This window comes from Colius striatus, chromosome 15, assembly GCF_028858725.1.
Source record: "Colius striatus isolate bColStr4 chromosome 15, bColStr4.1.hap1, whole genome shotgun sequence".
NCBI classification, from domain to species: domain Eukaryota; kingdom Metazoa; phylum Chordata; class Aves; order Coliiformes; family Coliidae; genus Colius; species Colius striatus.
Window position 1 is genome coordinate 15,322,503 of NC_084773.1, and position 21,704 is coordinate 15,344,206.

A 21,704-nucleotide genomic window follows, 5' to 3' on the forward strand; every position below is an offset into this window, starting at 1 on the left:
TGGCCCAGTGCTGAGTGGCAGCAGCCCCTCTGCATCCCTCCCAGCCATGCCGGGGCCTCACCTCCGACCACTCCCCAGTGATCCAGACGTACTCGCAGGGGGGCAGCCGGCAGCTCTCCACCTCGGCCGGGCGTCTGTGGGCGTCGCAGTAGTCGCTGCTCTGTGCCTGCTTGTTGTCATCCACACAGACCACCTTGCGGTACCGAGAGGCCTCCCCGCATGTCTTCGTGCACTGTTTGTAAGAAACAACAGCTCATGGAACCCGTGAGGGACTTCAGCACATTAAACTGCATCTGTAAAGCCAGTGAACCCTTCTCCCAGGAGCCCGAGTGAGAGGATGGCTCTGTGCCCCGTCTCTCGTTGGTATCACTTCAGGGCAAATTTGACAGCAGGGTCTCTCTGTGCCAGGCACTGTGGGAGCATCCAGTGACAGACTGCTCCCGTCCTCTGGAGGTAACAAGCCAAACTGTAGACATAGGGAGCGAGGAGAAAACAAGGCAGCAGGTATTGGGATGGGGCAGATCTGCTGTCCAGCTGTGATGGGAGCAAGGGATAGAGAGGTGGGCATGCCAGGTCAGGAGACGGAGCAAGGGGAAAACAAAGGGGCCAACTCCAATGGTGTATTCAGTTCTGGCCTCTCACTACACGAAAGACACTGAGGTGCTGGGACATGTCCAGAGATGGGCAACGAAGCTGAGAAAAGGTCTTGAGAACAAGTCTGATGAGGAACAGCTGAGGGAACTGGGGGAGTTTAGTCTGTGAGAAGAGGAGGCTGAGGGGACACATGATCACTCTCTGCAACTACCTGAAAAGGGATTGTAGCAAGGTGGGGGCTGGTCTCTTCTCTCCAACAATGATTGATAGGACAAGAGGAAATGGCCTCAAGTTGCACCAGGGGAGGTTTAGATTGGAGATAAGGAAGGACCTCTTCCCTGAGAGGGTTGTTGGACACTGTCCCAGGCTGCCCAGGGAGGTGGGGGAGTTCCCATCCCTGGGGATATTTAAAAGCCACACAGATGAGGTGCTGAGGGCCAGGGGTTAGTGATGGGCTTGGCAGGGTCAGGGAAGGGCTTGGACTTGATGACCTTAAAGATCTTTCCTAACCAAAACGATTCAATGACTCTATTTCAGCCCCTAGTAAATACAACCTGCTCATAGAACAACAACCCAGCCATCACCCTGCCAAAATTCACATCATTGCACCCTTGGCTATGCCTGGCATGGAGGTTTCCCCTTCCTTGGTCCCTGGCAGTGGGAGAGCAGCAGTACTCTGCCCTGGAACATTGTTGGGGCTGCTCTGCCCGATATTAAGAGCAACCCAGCACTAGCCAAGCACAACTGCTCTCTGGGGGCTTCTGGAGACTTTCTGTGCTTTCTCTGCTTGTCTTGGAAAAACCAGCCCAGTTGTGAGGCTGTGCACCTGGGAGTGGGTCTGTGCTCAGAGTGCATCTTACAAAACACTCCCATAAAACAAAGTAATTCAGCATAAGAGCAGCTGTCTGGATAAACTGTACTTTCTTAAAGTTATCGCCTGTAATAGAATTCTAACACTTTCAATGGATTAACAAGGAGAAAAATGCATGAAAAGAATCATTTTATATAATGTGCAGGAAATGTCTTCCCCTAAGGAAAGGATAAAACATTCAATCAGACCATCCCTGTCCATACAGAAACACCATTTGAAGTCACCTAGGCTCAGAGGACTGTGAGGGTGAGTTAGAGTCTCACCTTCCAAACATCGTTTCCAGCCTCCCCAAATCAGCTCCTGTTCTCCTGGTTGGCCCACAATTAGCAAAACCTTAGTGGGTTCAGCTAATTGGGAAACAAGGGTGTTGTTGGGCCCCCAATTTTCTGTAATTAGCTGTCAGAACCAAGATTGCAAATTATGTGAGAACTTTGAAAGAATCAGATTAATCCATGGCAGGAGCAGTAAACCAGGAGAGCCACTGCAAGCACAACTTTGTGTTGGTCATAAATACTTAGTAAAGAAGTGGAGGGGGATGGGATGAGAAAGGCAGCCCCACAAAGCAGCACTTATTCTGGAGGAATAACTTAGGAGCTCTTAGGCAACAGTCAACATTGCAAATCCACAGCCTGCCAAAAGACCCCAAGGGCTTCATGTGCTCTCAACCTTATTTACTCTTTTGCTTTAAGACCCTGGAGTGGAAGCTCCTTCTAGGTCTGTGCTGAAACACAGTGATCCTACAGCGGCTGGAGGAATTTGCTGGAGTGTGATTTCCCCAGAGACTAAACAAACAATGCTATATTTGCCCTTCTCTGATATCTCCCTATTCTGTAAGTAAAATCTGAAAGGAGGTTATATCACATGAATAAAGCATCACTAGTGCTCACGTAGCTTCCCCGAGCAGCACCTTCCAGGGGCAGCGTGAATTTAACCTTCCTGCTGTTTCCCTAAGGAAGACAGTGGGAGTGGAGCTATGGGATGCTAAGAGCTCCTCATATCTCTGGTTTGGCATATGACAGTCCAGCACGTGGTGGGCAGCACAGGGTGGATCGTTCCAGTCCTTCGCTACTCAAGACTGAAGGAGGCACCTTGCAAGAAGTGGAAAGAAACACGGCTGACTCCACTTCCTTAATGTATATTTAAGCCTACATTTGCAAAGTATGTTGTCTCATGCTTAATTTTAGGAGGGTGAATGATCTCTCTGTCATCAGCTGCATCTTCTGACACTGGCCATGAAGAGCTATCAAAAGCCCATCCTCGTTTGAAATCATTAGTTGCTGATGAGAGATTGACACTCTCAAGCACACACCAGCCTGCTTTGGGTTTCTCTGCAAAAAACAGTCATATGGCCAAATAAACTTGAGCCTGCTCTGAGCATTTTGTCATCATCAGTAAATTACAGTTGGGTTATTTGTATTTTTAGGGATAACTGGCAAATAAAATCATCCCACTGCGGCATTAAATACGGTGCAAAGGCAGTGGGACCACCATAAAATGCATCAAAGAGAAACACTGCAGAGGTTGCAATCAGCCACCCCAAGGTGATAAAACATGATGCAAGGAGGAAGTGGACAGTTCAGCTGGCATGAAAAGGCTATTTTTCCTTTTAATACGGTGATAGATTTTGTATGAAATCTCATGTTCATGGCTGATCTAAATCTCACACACAATAGCGGGGACACAGTGTAACAGCTCTTGATAGCAAGAGCTGAAAAACAGGTCAGGCATTTGACAACATTTGTCTCTTTTGCCTCATTTCCCCAAATTCTAAAACTATTTTCCCGGCAGTTCAAATTAAGGACCATTTCAAGCACTTCTGCAACTGTTTTAGAAGAGTAATAACAATAATTAAACAGACCCCGAAGGCATTGCTTTGCAAAAGCATTCATTCTGACACAGAGATGAAATGAAACCCCACACCATGAACACTTCAAACATCTCTTGAGTAACTCAGCAATCTACATCAGGCAAGGATGGCATGATTTTCCCCCCAAATGGCAAATGTCAAAGTCTCAAGAATTGCACTGCAGCTTCCAGAGGTTCATATTTAACAACCACACAACCCTTCTCTCTCCCAGCTTTCCCTTTTTCTTTGTGACCCTAGTCTGGGTTTTGCTTTGATGTTAGCAAGGCCCTTGCTATTGACTTTCCTCTCCCTGGCATGGGCACTGAGAACAGCTAATTAATGGTGATGCACCAATAAATGGTTTCCAATAAGTTCCCAACTCCTTTTCATTGGCAAGACCAACTTTTTTTTCCTAAACAACATCTACAACAACAAGGAACAATAAGAAACCCCCTCTCTTGACAGATTCTCTTTAAAGATAAGAAATCAAGAACAGGACAGAGCTGGGATGTTTTTTACATCCTGCCTCTCAATTAGGGTTCATTGCTCTTCCCTGCTCAGAGTGTACTGATGCAATCTGTGCCTCCTCACTGTAACTACTATGTGGCTGGGGAGAAGATGCTATTGCTTTTTTCAGTGGGTACATCAGAACAAAATAAGAAGTGCTCAGAGGAATTGCTTGGAGTCAGCCAAAGAGGTGAGCTGACATTGGGCATCTCCTGCATGCTTCTATCAACAGTTACTTAAGGGTGAGGAAACTTCCAGCCCACTCCCTGGCAAAGCTCCCCTGGGGGCAAAAATCTCTGTAACATTAAAAATGTCTCCAGTGCAATGGGGAGCCCTGGAAAACCGAAGGAAACATCAGCATCCACCTCTCACCACGGGTTTGGCAGGGTGAAGGCAGGCAGGGGTGTCTTGGCACTGGTTTGAAAACTTGCAAATATAAGGGGAAGGGGTGAAAGGACAAGGTAGGAGCTGTGGCTTTTCAGAGCTGATTACACCACGAAGACTCAACTGCATGCTGTTTGGTGACCTACTTTGCCACCTATAAATTTATTAGCTGAAGAAATGTAATAGACTTTGTAAAAGCAAAAGTTCATTGCAAGGAATTTGCTGGAACCCCCTCAGCCATTCCTATGATTCTTTCCCAGGCTGGGATGGTTCTGTTGGGTACTATTGCCTGTTCAGCTCGGCTTTGCCTCCAGCTGCTTCCCGTCACACCTCAGCTTCCCGAGAATGGAGCACAGTCCTCTCCACCCTCTTATACTCATGGCTGCATTATGTAGGATTATAAACCCATTACAACTTCCCAGTGCCACAGAGATTGGGGAAATGAAGCTAAACTTGTTTGTACCATCCCTGTCAGGCCATGGCACCAGCGGCGGGAGGATATTAGATAATGTCACACAGTCTGCCTGCAGCCTTGGGGGCTCTGTGCAGTGGGGAAGGAAAGAGGAGAGCAAAGCACTCACAGCCTTAACACCGAATTTTTTCTTGCTGCAAAGTTGTGTAACCCCTGTCTGTGTGTCTGTTTCTCTCATCAGTACATTTGCCTTTCCTATTGTCTCCCTTTTATTCTTGCTTTTCTGCTTTTTTCAGTGATACAATAAGGTCAGGCTCTGGAAGTGTCTGCAAACACCGAGGTTCTGAGGAGGAAGCTGGCAGTGCCTCCCCATCTTTTGCTATTGGAGCAGGAGGCTCTGTTGTCTTTTACACCATGGCTTCTTCGTTCTGTCTCAGTAGGAAAAGGCACCTTTACCAATTTTGTCCCCCTTTTAGACTGTTGTAGGCCACGCAGGAGCAATGTAAAAGCAGCCTGACTGCCAATGAAAGCCAGTGCCTCATTGATTATTTCTTACTGCAGGTGTCAGAGTGATCAGGATCAAGCTCTGATCAGGCATCTCCAAGGACAGTGGGATCTTTGCTGTTTAAAGGCTGCAGGATACAAGCCCCTTCTGCCCTACCAGCAATGGTTTTACAGAGAGGCTGATGCATCTGGTAGCAATGGGTCTTCTGCCTTTCACCATCCCCTGCATCCCCATGAAGGGCCTGTGGTGGGCAATCTCTTTCTTCCTGTGTGCCAAGGACATTCCACAGGAGTGGTGGCCTCTTCTGCAGGCTGTGTGACACAGGAGTCAGTTCTCCTGAGCTGGCAGCTCCATCATGTTTCTCATTTCCAAGGCTGTCAGTCCCTGCCCCACTGGGAAGGGCCCATGAGAGGGATGGAGAGGAACTGGGGCAGGAGTCTTAAACCCACAGATGGCTAAAAATGGAATGAAATTAGAATTAAAATAATTAATTTGGTGCCTGGGCTGAATTCTCTCTGCCAATGCCAGTTATGCACTCAAAGCTTGCCATGGCACCCCAGGGGCAGTTGATACAAGCACTTCCTCCTGCTCAGCATCACCTTGTCTTCCTGCCACCCACCAGCCTCTGGCTCACCTGTTGCCCACACTTGAAAGTGAGTTGGAGTCGCTCCCCGAACAGCAACAGCTTTATCCCCAACTCCAGCCTGCCTATGGGGCTAGGTTTTGCTGGCAACTGATCCTGGCCACTCAGAAAAACATTGTCTCCCTTGGGAAACCTCGTCTCAGCACAGCTCATGGCTTGACAAAAAGCATGGACTGGGAGGTCAGCGAAAGGAGAGAGCTGTCAGAAGGAGCTGAGATAACAAGGCAGGAAAGCACGGATTACCCATGTTCCCCAATTCCTTCAAAGGCACAAGCACAGGGCTCGCTGCTGGAGCAGCACAGCGGGGCTCAGCCTCCAGGAACAGACCCAAATAAGCCCTTCCCAAAACCTGCTCAACATTTGCATAGGTCCCAGCCAAACACAGGGCAGCACCATGCAATAAATTAACCCTACAGAACTACTTCTCAGCTCCCCCTTCCAGCAGGCACACATCAGTGTTTCCTCAGCTTTTTCTTTTTGGCAAGCCCAGCTTACAACCCCAGAACAGTGATCTCCATCCTTGGCGGCCTCCCCGCCTCCAGCATCATCCCGCTCCAGAGCACAAGTGGCCTGACCCTGAGGAAGGGCGAAGGGGGGTCCCCGCTTACCGGCTGCCATTCGCCGGCTGCCCAGCGGTGCGTGGGGCACTCGGGGAGCTGACAGTCCCGCTGCGGAGGGGGCCGGCTGCCCGGGTCACACTCTGCCTCCTCGGCTGCCTTCGAGGTGCTGCTGTGGCAGTGGACGGAGCGCTGCTGAACTCCCCGGCCGCAGGACACCGAGCACTGCAGGGAGAGAGGAAAGGTTTAGCCGTGGTTCCCGTCGCAACCCTCACGGTAAGTTCCCGGGGTTCACCCTCTGGCCTCGGTGGCATCGCTATCGCTGCCGTTAAACGCATTCAAACTGCAAGGTGAGGCTTTCTAGGTGAAAGGCAGAGCAGACAGGCTGAAATCTCTGCACTGCTGAAGGCAGAGGGGATTTTGGCTGTTGTTTTCAGCGGGGTGAGGATTTCCCAGGCAGGATTTTTATTGCTAAACCCTCTGGAGATAGCGGTGCTGCTAAAGCGGTGCCAGGCGCCGCTGCTCAGGCACTCGGCTCAGAGAAGGAATAGTTCAAAATATATCGAATGCCACAGGTGTCCCTGGATCGGGCTTTAGTGAAAAGCAAACTTGAATTACATAGAAGCAGCCTGTAGCAGAAGAGAGGTGGAAGTATGACACAGCTGGGATTTCTTTCAGCGTGCATCCAAACACACACACAAGGGCACACCGTTAGCTTGTGAAAACAGATGTCTTTTTCAAACTAACCACATTTCATATCTCCTCCACTACACTGTGAGCACATTTCCCCCCTCCCCACTTCCAGACATAGCAAAAAGATGCCTAAATTTCCCCGGTTCTCAGACACCTCCAAATTATTACCTACACAGCAATGCTCTTAACAGCTTGTTTTTTCTTTCATGCAACATTTCTTACTGTACTGACTACACTGTAATATATTCAGCAGTACTTAACGTCCCTTTGGTATGGATTCTTCCTGGATAGATCTTAAAGTACACTTTATAGATTTGGAATAAAGAGAAATTGCACTAAATAGAAGAAAGCATGTAAAAATCAAAGGTATGCATTTAAAACTCAGCTATTACGATTAGCCATTTGCTGAATTAGCAATTAATATAAACAACCTTATTAATACATCAGGAACTAAGAAAACATGTTTACAGCCCCTTATTGCAATACTCATAAAAGCAGCTTTCTCAAGGCAGGGAATTAAGCGGCGCCTAACGGGGAAGCAATTCTCTCCCTTCAGTTTTCCTCTGTAATGCTCCATTTGCTTTACTATCAAAATGCCTCATAAAGCCAAGAGGACTAAAGAAAAGCTGACTCTGAATATTTGCCTGGCTCCAGATATTTCTAAGAGAGTGGGAGTTTGGTGGGTTTTTTTGGGGGGGAGTGTGTGACTTTTGAAAGTAGCAGTGAGATTTCTGTCACTGGTGATGCAAATCCTTCCCATCTGCTGCTGCCTCCCTGTGATTAACAGCCCTGTTTGTCCTACATGTCCCATAGGGGACAGTTAAACTGAATAATGGCCACAAACTTGGAGAAACATACACACCAGGATGCTAATCATGCTCTAAAATGCCTTTTGTGTTGTGGTTATCACCCAGTTAAAAAGCCCATGCCTGATATGATAAGATGCTGGGTATGGAAATATGAGGGAGCAGAAGTGACTGTTTCACTGGGGCTGTGCTGTGTGTGACACCCAGGCAGAGAGGGTTAGGGAGGTTGGTCCCCAGCAAAGCCATAGTGTCATTTCACTGCATGCCTGGGTGAAACTTTGCCCCCCTCCATGTAAGCCCACCAAGATAATTAGGCAGCCTGACCTAATGGGTGGGTGGGAGGACTTTCAGTGGAGAAGAGAGACCTTCATACCCCAGGCTGGGGCTGCCATGTCCTGGACCATCCCTTGGAAGAGATTTCTTAGAATCATGGAATGGTAGGGGTTGGAAGGGACCTTTAGAGATCATCTAGTCCAACTCCCCTGCAGAAGCAGGTTCACCTAGATCAGGATCAGATTTGAACCCCTTTCCTATGAACAAGGAAGCAAAGAGCTTTTCCTGGGGCTGATTCCAAGAGGGTATGTGGGGAAGGCTTCCCTAGCTGAATGGACTTCCTCAGTACACTCATAGCCAGGAAGCTATAGTGAAAAAAGAAACACCAGCACAACCCTGCCTTGAGAAGATGAAGCTGCAGATGAATCCAGTCCAGGGGCCACAGGAGGGCTGCACATGACTGACCTGGCCACACCAGGCTATGGCCATGCCAGAGCATGAAGCCCTACTGAGGAGGGGGCAATTGCTGTACTCACTTGGGCAAAAGTTGGTGAGTTTGGGCTCTGTGAGTTTTTGCAGAGGATGAAGGCATCTCGTTCTTCAGGATGTTTCCTCCCACTGCCTGTGCACAGCATTAGTATTGCTGTGGATCTTGTAGGACTTAGGGCTGGCTTAAAAATAATGCCATTACACTTTACTATTAATAACTGGCAAGGAAAGGTGGGTTTTAACACCATTTTCACCCTGGCTATATTTGAATCCATAACACTAGTCAGCCAACCTGTGTCTGCCTCAGGGAAATACACAACTAGCCAATGCTGCCAGAAGACATTCAGTATGGGGGCTGCCAACTTGTGCTGTACTTACATATTCCCCTATGGAAAGCCATGAGCCAGGCAGCCTGTTTGTCCTTACTGTGCCTGCTTGGGTATTGAGAAGCTGTACCTGTGTTTTTAGATAGGGCTAGATTTCAGCCTGTGGCTGAAATATGTAAATATCATACAGTAGAATAAATATTGGTATTTTTGCTAACTAAAAGGTAAATGGCCATAATTGGTACCACTTAGGAGATGCAAACACATTAAATGTGACATTTCAGCGCAGACACAAGCGTGTTTCAAACTTGGAGAAGAAGCCTTTTTTCTTCCCTTCTAAATATTAAAGATATATTAAAAATGCTTTGTTGCAGGAAAATGGATTCATAGCAATCTAGAAGACAATTACCCAGCCACTGAATACAAAACACCCAGAGAGAAAAAAACCTGGTAGCTGAACACGACCTTAGCCAGCTGCTGACTGGGATTCATTCTCAACCATTCCTATATTTATTAATCCTGATGTTTTGAATCATTCCTTTTCCTAAAAGTAAAACTGAACAAAAATAAACCCCCACACCCCTAAAGGCACATGCAACAGGTCTGGTGTATATGTGGCAACAAGGAGGATGCAGTTTTATGGGAAAACCTTGGCTTATTTTTGCTGGTTTACCCAGGACAAGTGGCAGCCGCTGTCTCACAGAAGCTCAGCTTTAGGTTTTATCTTTCAGAGGCAATTAGACCTTCAGAAAGCTTTTTTTTTTGATAGCATCTAAGTGCAAACTGATCACAGCTCTTATTGTCAATAGTGGCACTGGTGATGGGGAAGGTGAGGTGGAATCTCTGTGCCCATTTAGATCCTGATCTACTCGGTATTCAAAGTGACAACCCCCTGCCCGTTTCACTGTTGTAATTAGAAGTTCAGTACCTAAATCCACCTCGGCTCTAAGGCATTACATCTTTTGCAAAGCTCCTCAAGCCCTGCACACCTCTCACAGGGACAGCCATAGTCAGTGCTTCAAATTTTTGAAGCCTCAGCTCCTCATCTGTCCCAAAGAAATGCTGCTGGCACAGGCAGTGATCAGGAAGCAGGTGAGCTGTGTCAAAGCATTTCAGGTGGCTTTTAAAAAGCCCAGTTTCATATTGGAGAATGAGTGTTTCTACCCCTTTATTTTTTCCCCCCAGGCAAGATGCTGACTGAGCACATACAGCATCAGGGACCTGAGCTGAGGAGCTACCCTGGAAATGGGTAGCCTATTCTTAGCCTTGTCATTACCATACTAATATCCCTTAATTGTCCAACCACAAGAGATTACCTCAGGCCATAAATCACCTATCCTCCTATTAACCTGGGTTTCTTTCTCCACTTGCACAAAATTAACTCTGATCATGTGGTGGAATGTTGGGTATTTAAAACCACTTTTCTCAATTAACATGAGTGTATTTTAACATAATCTACAGACCATTACATTATTATGTTTACAATTATCAGCTGTAAAAAATTGCTTTCAGGAGCAGTAGCTTTAAATAAGGTGCAAAGCGGATATGACAAGACTATCTAATGGCCCTGTGCTTCTTTTCAGTCTAGCTTCCTGGATAAAATTGAGGTTTCAATCCTGTAGGTAATAAAGGTTATAATACTGACTTAATTTCCCATGTGGGAGCAGTACTGTGCATTTCACAGGGCTCTGCAGGGCTACTTGGGTGCCCCCAGCCATTCCTTGGGTAAAGACCTCAATAACTAAATCTCCATGGTGAATGCATTAGCCCTTTGCACATGGAATTCCAAATACTCCTATGAATTCAAAGGTGAGCATTAAAACCACCCAAACAAGTCTGAAAACCATTGTAGAACATCCATGCGTTTATTTTCTTTTTAACAGTCGACACTGAACAGCAGTATGTTGTCCTAGACCTCAGGTTTGCACGTGTGTCTGTAGCAACATTCCTGCTTTATCTTTCAGGGAACTTGCATACAGTGAGAACTGGTGTTTTGTACCTTAATTTGGAAGACAGACCTCGAGAGCAAACACGATGTTCTACAAGTTAACAGTTCATTTAGTCTGGAATTTTCAATAATTCTGCTGATTAGCACACTAATGAGGCAGTGGAAAAGCGAGGTGCAGAGATATAAATGTGATGCAGCAGATTCGAGGTGATGACAAAGATTTTCAGGAAAATAAGGATTCAAGGTATGCTTTCAGCAAACAAGGTGCTTAATAACTCCAAGCACATATTCACACCCCCACTTCCAGCAGCTTCTGCTCTATGCATCAGTGTCTGACTTTTTAATGAAGCATAATCAAGTGATGAGCTTGTTAAGAAACAAGGTAGTGAAAAAGCATTTTTAATGAACAGCTCTGATTGATTTTATTATCAGCTTCCTGGAAAAAGTCTAAAGAACAATCTCAGATTTCTCAAAACTAAGGAATATTTTTCTTGGGATGTGATATAGTTAAATAATGATGACACCAAAAACATGTATAAACAGTAGATCCTCTCTAATGTTACATACTAATGCCTTTTGTAGCAGAAAATTAAAAATACACAACAAAGATTTTGCTTTCAGACAGACACTGAAAGCAAATTGCCAGGTTTTCAGCTGACACAAATCAGAGCTGCTCCACTGCTGATCATGAAGCTACACTGTTTTACACTACCCCAGCATCTGGCCCAAAACCTCTACCCTTGAAAACTTCAAGAGCACAGAAGTGATGAGAAAACCACCTTCTAACCAATCTGATGAAGGAAGAACATCACAAGGGGTGCAAAAGAGTATACAACGTGTCTCACCTGTCCCCAATCTCCTGCTTTCCACTTCGGACATCTGCCCCCTCTGCATTTCTTTTGCACGTTGGGCTTAGCAAGGTGCTTGCAATAATCTTCTTCTATATGCCTCCCTTCCTTTGACAAACAGTACACATTGCGGTGCTTTTGGCCCCTTCCACAGGAGACAGAACACTGTAAATACAAAGTGACAACAGATCAGCTTTCATGCAGGGCCATCTGCAGGGTTATACACGGGCCATGGCTACACAGGGCATCTTCTTTTAACTGGACCAAAAAGCACATCCCCAGGTTCCCGTCAGCCTACACAAAGCTTGAGGGGGATGTGGAAGGGCAGAATTTAACTGCTGGAAATGCTCCCGTTTGCATTTAATATTGCATGATATTCTCAGTCAAAGCCCCTCAAAATGCCAATATCAAAACAGAGAAAGCAGCTGACATTTAGCAGGGATAACAGGCGGGATTCCTGACATTGCTCCAGTGGTTTCAAAGGAGGACACTCATCTTACAGGGATCAAGGCAGGAGCCCTCAGTATCTGCTTAGAAGAACTTGAAAGGAATCATTTCCATTTACCTTGGTACAAAGAGAGGTTAAATTTTGGTAAATTAGGAGAGTAAAGTGCAAATACACCTTCACAGACAGAAATAGCTGCACAAAGGACAAGGCAGAAGAGAAAAATGAAGTCTTTCCATGTCCTCTGTATTAAAGCTCAAGTTTCTTTTACCAGTGTAGACTGATTTACTTTTAAAATTCTAAACAGACTGAAACCAGGACATGCTCATCCTTCAGATTTATGCATCCTGAAAACAACTCAGAAGGTGGCAAGAAAGCAGAGCCTGAAGAATCTAAGCAAAAAGCAAATCAGCAGGTATGTTAGCTGTAAGCTTTGTAGCGAAGCAACTAATTTCATCCTCCCTCTGCAGGTTCACTGAACTTTTTCAAATGTGACCACTTCTGGCATGCAAACCCCAAGCAACTTCACTTTGATTTCAGATTAGTCTCCTCCAAAAGATTTAGGAATCAAAGGGGTCTGGAATCACGACAAGAATTTAATATGACAGTTTCGTGTAGAACAAGCCTCTTACTCAGCATGATGCACGCAGAGACTCAGCTTCAATTTCTTCATCACATGTTATGCAAGTCATTACATGCCATGTCACAAGCATCCTGGTTTAATCCTTGAGCACAAACACACAATGGTTCAACCATCCTTCAATATGAAATGTTGTGCTTTCTTTTCAGAATGCAGCAAACAATGTGGAGGGTGAGGCTTCTTCCTTCACTTTGGAGCCACTCCAGCAGTGTACTTCCTAAGAAATAAATTACAGCCCTAGCTCTTCCCACTCTATGAATCCATTTGAAACCTAAAAACTCACAATTTATATATGTAGCAGCTTTGGAAGATCCATTAGAATAGAAATTGGCATATGCATTGACAGCTGTGATTATTTTAGATTACAGCTCTACCTCCAACTCATTGAGCTCCTGTTGTGTTAAGAGGTACACAAAGAACCAGCAAGAGAGCAATAAGTTGCTCCAAAATGGAGAAGTTCAGACCAGCATGGAAAGAAATGGTTCTAAGTCATAAGATTAGATGCTGCTGCTTAAAAGTTTGTATAAGTCATGTTCTGAAAAAGGCTGGTTTCCTGCTACAAGACCCCTACAGATTGACAAAATGTAGCTGGTGTCCCTTGCCATCATTAAGGCTTAAGGACCATTATTGATGGTCCTCCAAGAAGACTGACCAGCCTGTGGCAGGGATGGCCACCTCTGAGTTTTCCTGAGCCCAGCTCCAATTTCAAGATAAGCCAAAAAGGCCAACATTCAACCTTGAACCATGAAACAAGAAGAAATGCTGTCTCTTGATTCAAAACAAGGCTTTCATGAGTTACCCAGATTCATAAACTTCATCTTTTTTCTTTAGTATCAACAGAAAAAAGATATATTGAGTTAATATTATCCTATTTTTAAAAGCGTTCAAATTTAATCAGAAACTCATTTCTTCATTCTCTCTACATCTCTCCCCAGGCAATGAACATCAGCAGCAAGAAGGAAATGTCAAATCCTGCCAAACCTGGTTGTAAACTTCTAATACTTTCATCCCTTTACTATCTTTGGACCAAACACCAACGCTGATACTTCAGCAGAAATTCAAGGGCTCCTCAGCAAGCACTGTCTATGCAGGTTGATGCCACTTCAGTGTCACAGACAAAGCTAAAGAGTAAATTCACAGGCTTGATCAAGACTCTCTCTTGCCCCACATCCTGAGCTGGTACAGTCTAGTACCTCTGTAATTTAAAAATACAAGGGATTCACTACTTATTCTCAAAGAATTACAACCACATCGTGTAACAATGCAAGCAGGTTTCTGGGGACTTGAAATTGGTTGATAAACATTTGATCTTACAATTAATATGGTGCTAGTCACTCCCAAAACGAATATCTTCATTCTATGAATTGCTTGATTTTGGCATGGAGCCCCATTCTGACATTTATCTTGCCCTCCCATAATCAAACAACAAGGCTGCATGCACACACCTTGGTGCATTCAGAGGTTGAGGCAAAATTTGCCTGATTTTGTTAACACTGAAATTCCCAAGGTGCTGGAATTAATAATTGCCGTGTCTGTTTTTAATATAAATCAAAGTTGGGCAGCTGTGCATTTTTAGATTTAAACCACTCCTTTGCTTTCATGCACATGTGAGTTACGATCTCATCTGCACTGACAGAAAAGAGAGGCTGAATAATCCAATGTAACCAAGTACCAGAGACTGAAAATTCCCTTGCAAAGAAGCTACTTCATAATCTGTCCTTCATCAGCAGAACTCTTCATTGCTGCAAATGCTGTTGCCTGTTTCTGGTATCAATAACAGTGCCATACTGAGGTAGGCTTTGGTCTTGCCTTCTTTAAAACATTTTAATAGCAAAAGACAAAACACTCCTTTCACATTTTTCTGTCTTTTTTCCTTCTTGGATTTCTTTTCTATCCACCCCCCCTTCCCCCAGAAAACACTTTTTGGCACAGGAGATGGACAGGTGGCTCTCTGTGGAGCAGCAGACACATCCAAAGCTCTTTGCAGTCAACAGAAAGACTTCTACAGGGTTTAATTGCTTCTGGATCCAGCCCTGAAGGTGTACCCAAGGTACTGTATTGACTTCTTTCACTAACCAGCTTCCTAGAGTCAATGATTCCATGCACTTGGGCATGGCCAATGGTCAGCCCATCTATTGCCCCCACTCAAGTGCAGGAAAAGGTTGCTCTGAAATGCTGTTTCCAGCCTGTGCTTGAAGCACAGCAGCCAACAGCATCCCTGGGTGACATGCAGGAGGATAGCCAGGGGTGGAGGATGGGGTGAAAACAACACTTTGTGTTGTGTCTTAAAAATACCACAAGATGATTGTGGTGCATAAAATATCAGAGAAATATCAAAAAAGCCCAAACAGCTAGAGCTTTGGCACTAAAGACTCCTGTAAAGTTTCCTCTTAGTATTATCTTCTAACATCACTATAGTCACACCTGGTGCTTGGTGTGGAGAATAAGAACAAAAAGACTTTTCCTGAGAGCATTAGGATCAAAGCATCTGAGCACAGATTTAAGCAGGTTATGTTTACTGCATTAGCTCTGTTAACACGCCAAGGACTGAGGACTGGCATGCTGCTGATTTTTTTTCCCAGATAAATCTACTGCCTAGTTTAAATAAATGCAAGAAAAAAGTTTAAATAAATACAACAAAAATATTTCCATATCAACTGTTTCCAGAAAGGTCAGAACACGATGCTAAATCTCTCCTGCAACGCATTGCTCTGCTCCAGCACAGAGGCAAGCTCTGGGGGGTTTTGTCTCCACCAAAATGTGTTTTCTGTTTCAGAGTCCAGAAATGATGAAGATAACTATCTTTTCCCAGGTACATGCAAATTGCTTTAAACTAACCCTTACTGCCTTTTCTACTCTGTCATTTTGGAAGATGTGGGTACATCTTGTTTGTTAAGACCTCTCTAATATAGAAAGGCTGCTCCTTGATTCACTGGGCTGGTAGCAGGAAATGTATCCCCAAAACTGTGAGGGCTGGGAGTAAGGTTGGTCTGGCATTGAAAGGATTCTACAGCCCTGGGCACAAATGAGCAAATCTTGATGAAAACAGACAGCATAGAGCAGTCAAGAAGAAACAGAGAGGTTTTGCTTCTCCTGAACTTAAGAGCATCAAAGGGGCAGCTTAACGTGGGACAGAAAAGGAAACCACCAGCAAGAACCTGGGGACATTCTCTCCCAAAAGAAAAAGTTGCAGACAATGCTGTCAGATGACTTTTCCAGGCAGCCCCCCATGCATCAGCCAACGATTTGGGAGGTATTTGAGTTAATGAATGCAAGCTGTGGTGATCACCAAATGAATTCCCAAAGATGGGTATGCTCAGATAGCTCACCAAGGGCAGGGCTGGGAAGAATTAGACTAAAAACGGCTTTATCAGATTGTGCCAGGAGCAACTTTTTGGAGGAAATTAAAATCAATCCTTGTAGATTTAGATTGCCACACATTAAGGACTATATGGAAAGTAAGAGTTTGTAAGAAAGCCCTTGTTCATCCTTTCCAACAGTCTGAGCTGAAACATGTGCTAGGTGAAATAAAGCAGAAAACCAACAGAGCCCTACAATACTTTACACCTCCTTCCTGTGAGGGACTGTGCTCCTGGATGTCAGCAAACTTCAGCTACAAGCAGAGCCCTACCATGCACTCTCATCATTAGTCAGCATCCTATTAGTCTGCATCAGCTCCTACTCTGACTTATACTGCTGCTATCAGATGCCAAAATCACAGCCCTGTGACTTTTCTACCTCTGAAGTCCCTTGAGCACAAAGGACATCAGGAGGCACAAAGCCTAGGAAAGCTTGGATTGCTCCTCACCAGCTGAACCTTTACTATAAGCCTTAAAATGCCTGAGCCTTTGTGTGTCAGGAAGCAGCAGAGGCTCTGTGTCCCAGCTAACTTAATTAGCTTCACAACAGAGAGGTATGTTAGTAGGTAACGTGGCTTCAGTGAGGCCAGCAACAAGCTTAAAACACGGGTGCAGCTCCGTGGGTTTCTCCAGTGGCTGCAGCACTTCATGAGATGTTTAGGTAATATTTTTTGCTGCTCTGAAAACCTGTTCCTTCCAGTGATCTGTTTCAGCCTGGTCTCGTACCTGGCTGCATGGTGAGGAGTCCATGCCTGTGGGGTGGAAGCAGGGCAGAAGTCACCCAGATGGTTTTGCTCTCCATTCCTGCAAAACTGTAAGAGGCAGCCATACCTGAACACACATAGCTGCTGAGAGTCCTGGTGATTGTAGCTGGTACAAGGCCAGAGAACACATCTGATTTTCTATATTTAAAAGCAATGAGTACTCTCTACATTCAAGGGAGAGCAACAGGTCTAGAGACCTGAGCAAAACACACCAAAGCATTGCACTGCAGTTGGAATGAGGCATTGAAACACTCAGCCTGTGCTGACTCCCCAGAAAAATGGTAGGAATGCAAAAAAAAAAGACAAGAACATCAGGGATTTTGGAGTGTGTAGCCCAAGAATGCCTGTGAGCATTGCCCAGAACCCCTGTGGAAATATCCCAAGGGGCTCTCCTGGAGCCAGAGGGCAGCCCTTGGTGTGCACAAGAGCAGGCTCTGCCACAGTGCCCCCAAGGAGAACTCCTTGCCATGGATGGAACATCCATGCAGGCTCTCCATCCCACAGCTGCTTTGCTCTCAGCTCTGCAGTGGAGACATAGAGTTTCCTAAGTCCATATTTGCAACAGATAACAAAACAATCCACCAAACCTTCACGTTCCAGCTGCCAAACCGAGCTACAGAGATCGATGAGTGACCTCAGAGGATGCCTCATAACAGGTTAAAAATAATGCACAAAAAGGACAGACTGTCACAGAAAAAACTTGATGTGTTGCTGTAGCAAAGGGGAAAGGCTGGTGTGTCTGGAGCCCGTTGCCCCAGCAGCACAGATTTCTCAGAGTAAAGGATGCTCTTGGCTTCTAACTCCTGCAAGATTTAAGGCTCTGAGCACTAAAGTCAACACCATAATTTCCCTAAGCTTTGAAACCTCACAAGATGCACAGGAGAAAAGCAAGTAACTGCAGCAGGAGGAGAAGCCATGCATCTCCTCTTCCATGGCACCATCCACCTAGTATGTAGCACCTTCTCCCCCTCTTTCGCCCTCCCTGTTGTTACACCCCATGCAAAGACTTCACTGGGTACAGAAATCAGCAAGGCTGTGAACACACAAAGCTGTGTCCTCGTCCTGCTCCACGCTATTTAACTTGAACAACTAGCAGGCAAACCCCTCCAAATAGCCACTGCTGATCTCTCTGGGGAGGGAGGCATTGGATGGCATTTCCTCAAATTAGGAGACGTGTGAGCTACCCAAGGACACCGGTATAACGAGATGTGGAAGGCACTGATGAAGCCTATTTTCCACACTGTGCACTTTTAAGAGAGCAGTAGTTGAAGCAGCAAGCAGCCTACACTAACTAACACTTCATATTTTTAGGGAACAGTTGTATTGTAATGCCATTTAGAGGTTGCATTCAAGAACAGGATTTCTCTGTGTCAGATGGAGTGAAACACAAAGCAAAGAGCTCTCCAAAGAACGCCATCCCTGTTTCACAGGTGTGCATCACACCAGGGGTTTGTAGGAATGCTGGGCTGCTTCTTGGACCCTGGTTTAATAAAGAAAAATCTTGGCTTAAGGCACTGGGGATCAAATACTGCCAGTCTGAATAGAGTCTTGGGCATCAGGGAGATTTTCAGTGATGCTGCTGGCTCACGTGCCTCTCCTGTGAGCTAGTAAAAATTAAAACACCAACAGAGCATTAAGGGCCTTTGGAACAAGACTGACTACATTTTTCCTTAATGACTGGACAAATCAGTCACCTGGAAAGTCAGAAACACAGTAAATGTTGTGAAACACAGTAAATGTTGTGCTTAGTGTCCCTCATCATCACACATCCTCATTTCTGAGTCCCTCGGATCTGAGCAACAGTAATTATTGCAGTTTAGGGTACACAGTGTGAATCTGGAACATGGGCAAAAACACAAGCAGACCTCCCTATGCCTGGCTCAGGGATCTGCTTCAAAATGCTGAACATCACAGCTCATCCTTGAAAGCGTGTTACTGCACTATGGTATCTCTACAGTCTGATGCATGTTCCAGTTACTGAAACACTCAAAGCCAGTGCTTTGGGACACAAATGTTCCCAGCAATTGCCCTTCTATTTATTGCTTTGTTTCTCCTGGGTGTGTGAGCGTGAACATACGTGTGTGGACAGGAGGGCTGCAGACTTTGTGAAGTCAAGAGACATCAGTGGAGCACCCATGACACGAAGACTGCAGCCAGTCATTGCTAAGCAGCAGTCCCAGCACTTGTGGCTCAAGTTCAGGCCAGCTGTGCAGGGCCTAGGAAATGAGCACCTTGAGAAAATGTGTAACGAGAGGAGGTATAAAAAGGCAACCATGGAGGCACACCAAATGCAGCCAAACTGTACTTCTTTGGGAGAAGAATGACAGGTATTTTACAGTAAGTTGGGAGAGGAGCATGGGTTGGACTATACATGGTAAGAAACACCAGTGATTACTTATGGAGTCACTGGCTCTGAGTGGGAAGGTGCACTGAGGAGCTTGGGAAAGCTCCCATCATCTGGGAGTGGAGAGGAAGAAGAGTTTCAAGATACAAGAAAATAACCTTCCCAAGTCTAACCGCTGGTCCAGCTCACATCTGATTTGGCAAGGGCAATAGGAGAGGCTCCCAGAGGAGAGCAGACAAATCTGGCCATTCTGAGCTCCTTACCCTGGTACTGCCCCAGCACTGCAGGTTAATGGGGACAGTGGTGCCCAATCCTTTCACTATTCCATCAGACTAAAAGACACTAGGTTTAACCAGCAGCTCAAATCACTATGGGTGGAAAGACTAATGGATGCCTGCAAGGGAGGAGTGTGGATTGCAACAGCTGAGCATTAAGCTATGGGAAGTCAGTCCTGCTCATCCATCAAAGCACTGAAGTGCAGATTCAGCAGATAGGCTTTGATCATGGAGCATCAGCACTAGCAAACAGGAGCCAGCACAACTGATAGCAAGAGCATCAAAACAGTACTTACATAGTTCTTATATAAGGAAAAACAGAAGTACCAAAGAGTGATGTCTGGTGATGACAGGCAAACAATAAAAATGGAAAAGAAAAATTGGACATTTTACAGTAGCAAGAGAGGAATAAAGTGATGTTCCTCTCCCAGGCAGCTGGGTACCACTGGCTTCACCCCACCTGCAATTGGCTTGGAGCCACCAGCTGTGGTTCTGAGCCTTGGCAGGGACAGTGGGCACTAAGCTGAGGAAAGAGCTGCAGGAGCAGCCCCCAGAGGAGCAACAGGCTGAAACTGTTCTGCAATTACCTTCTGGGATGAGCTCTGAGAATGGCACCAGGCAGCAAATAGGTGCATGGTAAGAGGGCTGGCACAGCTCTGCTCACCCCAGCTGTCACCCTGGGATGTGCAGTTTTGGAGGGTGGCTGAAGCAGGGCACTGGTGGTGGGATGCTCTGGGAGGGTTACACACAGCAGGGAGTACAGGGAAGGGCTGAAACGAGTCTGTTTGCTTTTTTAAACAAAAGCACAGAGGTCTGCACTGTCAAAGGCCTTTTTCTGACTGGGGAACCAAAGCAGATGACTTTTTTGCCTTTCATCAGCACACCAAACCGGCAGTTCCTGGAGTCAGTCAGTCTGAGTGATCCTAAAGGGGAGGCAGCCAGGAACCCAAGAGAGACAGCAGCCTTGGAGGGCCAGCCTAAGCATACAGCACACAGCTCTGACAGAGACTGCTTCAGTCAGATGGCTGAGGATATCCATAGGCTACCAAGTTTTCATTTTGGTCTGGACCGGCTTTATTAAATCTTCATTTAGGTGTTACTTCTACCTGTTTTCACAAATGTATGCAAGCCACCCATTGCACCCCTCTGCCTGAGTCATGGGTGCTGGGATCACATGTGCAGCTTTCCTTTGCTGTGGCAACATCTGTCCTTCCCTCACAGGCGCTCTTTTATTAGTTTTCTGACAATACCTGGCACTAGGGAGAAATACAGACTTGCTGTCGCAGTCTCACAGCCTAAACTATCATCCTATGAATGAAGGACAGAGACATCACTGAGTGAATCACTGAGTGACTGGAGGGTTCAGTGTGCCTATCACTTCATTTTCAAGGATGGTTCTGTTATTGCAAAACATGTGTAAAGAAGCACATAGCAGCCCAGTAATGCTGCTGTCGCAGCAAATTCATCTTCTGCAGAAGAGAGAAAGAGAACAGCAGAGTTACACACACTTGCAACCAAAACTGCCCCTGGTTATCACTTCTGCCTTAGCAAGAGCTGACATCTTGCCTGCTAAGAATATTATTAGAGCACTGACACAGAGAATATTGCTGTTGAACAGCCTATTTTCAGCCCGCTTCACGGGGAAGGCATTTTGTAAACAACGTGTTGGGGCTTCAACAGAATTAAATACAAGTAACCTGAACTTTCCATTGACACCAATTTTAAGATTGAAATTCCTGAGCAGCAGCAGCTCCCTGCCCCAGGTGTTGCTCAGGCAGTCATCTCTCCTGCTTCACACCAAGCCCACAGACCTTCACCACTACCTCTGGCCCAGCATCAGCCCCAGAGCCCTGCAAAGCCACCAATGCCACCAGCTCCCAGCTAAGGGAAGACATTGGTGTTGTCCTAACCCAAACCTGTGTTCACATCGACAACAACACAGCTCAGAGCTTAGCCAGATAATATTCTAAGTATTTTAGGCTAAGCTTCCAATTCTACATTGCTAGATCAAAAGGCCCTCAAAGACTAAGACATCAGCATTTGTGCCTATCTGATAAAGAGCTGGGAAGCACACGCCAACATTTTGCAGGCACAATCATAGAATGATTTTCATTGGAAAGATCAGCAAGTCCAACCGCTGCCAAGCCCATCACTAACCCATGTCCCTCAGCACCT

At 45.8% G+C, this 21,704-nt stretch overlaps 1 protein-coding gene across 3 annotated transcripts in view; it reads right to left on the minus strand.

Moving 5' to 3' along the window:
* ADAMTS9 (ADAM metallopeptidase with thrombospondin type 1 motif 9) overlaps window positions 1-21,704 on the minus strand; it is an 84,142-nt gene that overhangs the window by 12,629 nt on the left and 49,809 nt on the right. For all 3 annotated transcript variants that reach the window (XM_062008230.1, XM_062008229.1, XM_062008231.1), the window contains exons 29-31: window positions 11,700-11,867; window positions 6,371-6,544; window positions 62-232 (exon numbers count right to left, since the gene is read on the minus strand). In XM_062008230.1, the coding sequence (XP_061864214.1) occupies window positions 62-232; window positions 6,371-6,544; window positions 11,700-11,867 (513 nt within the window). The remainder of the gene's footprint in view (window positions 1-61; window positions 233-6,370; window positions 6,545-11,699; window positions 11,868-21,704) is intronic.